Consider the following 5829-nt stretch of genomic DNA (forward strand, 5'->3'; position numbering starts at 1 on the left):
GAGTCCCAGTATCGAAAGAACTGGTTTTAAACAAAAGTTTTCTTCTGTAAATCTAAAATTTGGAAAATCTTTTTTTTTCAGTTTCAATCAAATTGAAAGACTCTTCCTGTCCTTGCGCGTCCGGACCCTGGCAGAGATCCAAGATTCTGACTGGTAAAATAGTTTACCTTTGCTGGCACTGTCAGAGGTCCTGGGATCTTAGTTGGAGTCTCCAGAGAGTGGGGAATCCCAACCATCCCATCCTTATTGCCAAAAGTGTTGGGAAGAAAACTTCCTCTTCTAGCTCCCGTTGGGGGCCTGATAATTTAACTGAGAAAAGAAGATTAACAAGAGAAAAGACAGGATTTATTTCCACACAAGCCTGTGGGAGCTCCCAGTAATGGAAAACTCTTGGAATAGCCCCAAGGAGAGGTGTATACATACCAATTTAACAAAAGGGGGATTTTTAGGGCTTCAATGGGAGAGTATGGAAGGTTCTATTGGGCTTTTTGATGCTAATGAAATGGACACTCTGTCTTCTTGGCAGCTAAATTCGCAGGAAACTCCCTCAGAGGGGGTTTAAAGGCAGCTGTATTTTGTAATTTCAGGCAGCTAAGGGAAATTTGTAAAAGATTTGTTTCTGCATCTTCTGTGCTCAAATGTTTTCACTTTAAAATAATCTCTATACCAACTCTGGGGGGGTCCAAGAGGATCCCCACAACTCCCAAATGAGTTCCCCAAGTCTCACCCTCTGGAGGCAAACTGCCTAGTACATGTTCCAGCTCTGTCTTTGAGAGCTGAAAGAACTGGGGTAAATTACTTAACTCCTCTGTGTTTTAATCTGCAAAAAGAAGATGGAGTGGTTGAAAGGATTAAACGAGTCCTATATGTAAAGCATTTAGAACAATGCCTGGACACAGTAAGAGTGATATAACTGTTTGCTGTTATTATTTTTTATTGAGGTATAATTGACATATAACTTTATATTACTTTCAGGTGTACAACATAATGATCCAGTATTTGTGTATATTGCAAAATGATCACCACAATAAGTCTAGATAACATCCATCACCAAGCTTAAAATTATTTTTATTTTGTCCTGTTAGCATCTCAAGCTCAACCCTTCCAAAACTCAACTCCTGATCTTCCCTCTAAACATGCCCCTCGTCCCAGAATCCCTTTCTTATGTGGTGGCACCGTCATCGGCCCCATCACCCAAGCAGAAACCTTGACTTCTCTCTCTCCTTCCACCCCTATGTAAAATCAACCACCAAAACTGCTTGATTCTATCCCCTAAATATTGCTTGAATTTGTCCTCTTCACTCTCCTTTATGTGTCAGAGTAGATTATCGTTTAGCAAATATTCGCTCCCTCACCCTCCATGAGAGAAGGGCACTTCCCTCCCTTGTTGATGTTGGTTTTGGCCACGTGACTTGCTGTGGGCAATGGAATAATAGAGGACATCACCGTGGCTGTGCAGTTGGACTCAGCCTCTTGTGCTCCTATGTCATGTGAACACTCCTCAGGTAGCCTTGATCGCCTGAATCACAATGACTCATAGACACACGAGTTCAAAGAAAAAGCTTATGCTTGTGTGCCACTGAGATTTTGTGGCTGGTTGCAAAATAGGTCTTAATAGTAATAGCTACCTGATATATTTTTCCTAGGTCAGGCAATTGTCTCCTAACTGGTGTTTCTACTTCTAGCCTTATCCCTCTCAACTCCATTCTTCAACGAGCTACCAAGTTACTCTACCTAAAGCATAAATCTGAGTTGGTCTGATTTACTTATAACTCTTTGAAAATGATGGAAACAAATTTAAACCACTCTCAGAAAAAAAAACAACTGAGTGTTTATTGGCTTGTGTAAATCTTCTAGGGGTGGTAACAGCTTCTGGCATGGCTGGATCCAGTTGCGCAAACAGGTTCATTGGGAATATGTCTCTCCTCTCAGCTCCACTATCTGCTGTGGCTTCATTCTCAAGCAGACCCTCCCCAGTGGTGGGAAGATTGCCATTAAGAGGCTCCAAGCTAAAACCCTGCAATTTTATTAACTCCAAAAGAAAGTGAATACTTCTTTCCTAGTTGTGTCAGCAGAAAGTCTCCAGGAAGACTGGTTTGGGTCAGATGCCCTTCCTTGAATTAGTCAATTCGACCAGGCACATACAGCACTCAGCCTTGAGCCCGAGAATGGGATCAGCAAGTCATGTAAACTGAGAGTGGGTAAGAAAAGCGTTCCCCAAAGGGAAAAGATGGGATTTGTTACCCGAAGGCAAGATACAAAGCAGTCAAAAGCAACTGACATCCTGGCATTATTCCTCTACCTAAAGTCCTTCAGTGGACTCCTCATTACCATTAGGATGAACTCTCAGCCTCTAAGTATGAAGCATAAGGCCCTTCGTGATCTGATCCTTTTAGTTATTAAGGCTCACCTCCCTGTCACTGTGTGATGTGACCTTCAGGCTTCCACAACACTGCACATCATGCCTGATGTAGCCTCCAATCTCGGCTCATACGTTCCCCTTCTCCTGAAACACTCATCCTCTTTCTCTAGCCAATTCCTACTTACTCTTAAAGGCTCCACATGGGTCTCACCTAGGCTGGAAAGATCTCTCTGAACAGCCCTACTCCAGGCTGTGCTCCCACTAGACACACTTCAATATTTTATTAACAATAGGGAGTTTGGCACAGAGTAGTCTTCCAGTAACTGCTGGATTAATGGATGGATAAAGCAAGGAATAAATGATTGAGTGATAGAGAAGAGTAGAAACTTAATATCTGCTTAATGAATCAATTTGGTTTGAAATGGGAAGTTTATTGCCTCATATAACTGAAAAATCCAAGGGAAGAGCTGACTGCATAGGTAGGTAGGAAAGTAAGTATGTAGGTAAATGGATAGTCAGACAAACAGACAGATGACGGATGGATGGATTGAATGGACTGGTTGGATGGGAGGTTGAATGGATGGATAGATGGATGAATAGATGGAGGGATAGGTGGATAGAAAGGCAACTAGTAAACAAACTCCTCCTCTTCCAGTAGTTTTGGAAGTGGGCCAGAGCAATGGCTTTCAAGTTACGGGCCAAGTCTATGCAGACCTGTCTTTAAAGAGTTTAAAGCTCATTTGAGTAAACATAATTCTGGCCACCTTCACCAGGCACTTGAGCCTCAGAGGGAGACAGATGAGTGATACTGGGCCCCAATGGCACAACTGGAATGTCCTTACAAAGAAACTGGGTCCTATTTCCTGTTACAGATTAACTTCCTGGCAAATTGCAGCGTGCCTGCCACAGCTGGAAGTGCATGAAGAATCCAGTTTATAAAACCCTCAGGGATCTTGAATTTAATTAAACAAGCATTTTACACCATCCCAGAAGGAAGCAAAACAAACCACCCTGTTTTCTGAACTTCTAAGGACCTGGAGTCTCCTTCACTTGATTTGCTAAGAAGCTGAGTGAGTTTCGCCCCTCAGGAGCTGGTGAAATAAGCACCACCCTGCCTCAGAACCTCATCACCAGCTGAGAACTTTTTCCGGGAGTCCTGAGGGTGTATACTGTGAGCAGCTTCTTACCAGACACTGTCCTATTTTGCAGGGTGAATTTCCATTAGGTGGGAGGAGGGAGAAAAACAGAATTGTATTTAAAAAAAAAAAATTGAAAGCAGTTACCAGAGCTTGGCCTATGCCCAGAAAGCTGTAGAAAGAGGCCCCAAACTTCCTGATCCCCAGCTGCAAGCCCAGGCCTGTTTCCTGGCCCACTGCAAGTTTCCTACCCCCGGGGAAAAAGCAGGGCTTCGGGCCAGCTGAGGGGGCCCCATCTCTCTTGCTCCCTCCCTAAAAGACGTCAGGTTCTGCTGAAGCAAAAGGAGCGCTCTCTGCAGTCAATTTGCAGGCCGAATTGCTCTACTTCTTGTCCTTCCTTCTTTCCTGCTCTTTACCCCAGGTGCCAGATTCTCAAAAGAATCCTCTTCAGTTTCTGAGGTTTTGATGGCCAAAAAGAAGGGTCATTTCCAGTAACGTGCTGTCTCCATAGCCCCTTCGCTCACCTGCGTTCTACAGAATCACACCCACACTTCCCCGCTGATCCTCTAATCCCGGCTCCCCAGTCCGGTCTTTCAAACGTGTTATGTCATCATTTATTTGCAAACATATCCATTTGATTTCAAATTAAAATGCTTTGGGGTCAAATTAAAAACAAAACACATGCAAGGGGGGGAAAACAGAAGCTGACAAACATGTCAGTAAACAGCGAAATATTTCCAAAGGCTGGACACAGATAGCTCAGACGCTAGAGGGTTCAGATTGACAGACTCTTGATGTGAGGAGACACAGGAACATCAGCAGAGGGACATTTTTCTGGGGATTAAAAAACCAAGAACATGAATCCCTCCTCCTTCCTTCCCACCAGCACTCAGTGTTCCACACACTGGATGATCAAGGCCTTGTTGTCTCCCATGATCACAGTCTGATCCTGATTTTTCCCATAATTCATTAACAATTCTCCAAGTTAAATATTAAAGTATTCATACAAACAGTGTGGAGTGAGCCAAACCCAAAACCTTCCTGTGATGGGCACTGGCTATTCAGCCAGCTATTAGAAAAAAGGAGAGAGAAAAAAACAAACCAAAAAAAAGAAAGAAAGAAGGAAAGAAAGAAACCGAGTACCACACATCCCCATCGATGCTATGACCACAGAGCTTTCAGAGTTCAGAAACGTGAGGCACATGGAAGGGGGTAGGGTCACTAGACAGTCACAGCTCAGCAGCAGAGATTCACCAGAGCCAGAGCAGTCTGCTATGGGCCTCCCCCGTTTCCAGAAGCTCAGGGAAAGTCCCAGGATGTGTGAAGACTTCTTTCGTCCTCTCTATCGGAGAGCTGGGGAAATAGGACTCCCCGTGGCCACATCTCCCTCTCAGCTCCAGAGCAAAGCCCGATGAAGGTAATTTCTGAAGCCTGAATCCCAAAGGCGGGGATTTCTCTCTCCTCCCTCTCTTTGGAGCTTCTCAGGATGGGGTTTGTCCCGAGTTTCATTGGCCAAAGGCAGTTCCACGGATGAGGTGAGGGTCCGAATCCAGCGAGAAGCATCTCAGTTCTTCTGCTCAGGGGCACCATCCTTCAAGGAGGCGTCTTTGCCATCTGCTGCCTCTGTGCCAGCCCGCAGATTTGGTTCCTCTCCCTCGGGCTGTTCTGCGGGTTTCTGGGACGCCCCTTCCACCTTGGTGCTCTTGCTGTAGTGGCATCCCATCTCAGTTGGACGCAGAGGATGAGTGCCCTGGGATGTCCCGAGGTGAGGACGCTCTGTGTGGCTGATCCTCAGGTGCCAGTGTTAAATGGCCCTTCCTCAGAGCACAGCTGAAAGAGAACAGGTTCCGTTTCTATGGTCACAGGAAGACACCAGTCCAATCTGCATAATGACACCCCCGCCCCCCGCCCCATCTGCGGGATGGGCAGGGCCTGGAAGGGGGCTCTTCCTGCTAGCACCAAGCCCTATTCATTCCATCAGAAGAATTCCCTTTTGTTTAACCGGTAACTTCTTCTTTACAAATTACAACCCCCCACCTAGTTACCTGTAAACACCAGCCCTCCCTTGCTGCAAATAAAGCCCTGTTACTAAGCAACTAGCTGTGCCCTTCCTCCGTGTCCCAGGGTCATATCCAGTTCCGGGACTCACAGACCCCCCGCTTGGAGTCCATCCCCTACCCTAGGATGCCACCTCCACCCGGGGTTGAGGAATGGGGCTAAGATCATGGACTCCAGGGTTTAACCCAAACATGTAAGTAATGAAAACATTAACACTGCTGTATGTTATATATGAAAGTTGTTAACAGAGTGAATCCTAAGAGTTCTCATCAC

The 5829-nt window shown here is 45.5% G+C and overlaps 1 protein-coding gene across 1 annotated transcript; it reads right to left on the reverse strand.

The window, feature by feature from the left end:
- Positions 1-4125: 4125 nt before the first annotated feature.
- On the reverse strand, positions 4126-5317 carry CHD9NB (CHD9 neighbor). Its single transcript, XM_067718874.1, has one exon. It carries the CDS (start codon positions 5219-5221, stop codon positions 5063-5065), a length of 159 nt encoding a protein of 52 aa, XP_067574975.1. The 5' UTR covers positions 5222-5317; the 3' UTR covers positions 4126-5062.
- Between the last annotated feature and the right edge of the window lie 512 nt (positions 5318-5829).

The sequence above is a fragment of the Pseudorca crassidens genome, chromosome 20 (assembly GCF_039906515.1).
Source record: "Pseudorca crassidens isolate mPseCra1 chromosome 20, mPseCra1.hap1, whole genome shotgun sequence".
In the NCBI taxonomy this organism is placed as follows: domain Eukaryota; kingdom Metazoa; phylum Chordata; class Mammalia; order Artiodactyla; family Delphinidae; genus Pseudorca; species Pseudorca crassidens.

Bases quoted from the DNA above. Each gene is read 5' to 3' on its own strand.
- CHD9NB (XM_067718874.1), bottom strand. From the start codon at position 5,221: ATGGGATGCCACTACAGCAAGAGCACCAAGGTGGAAGGGGCGTCCCAG.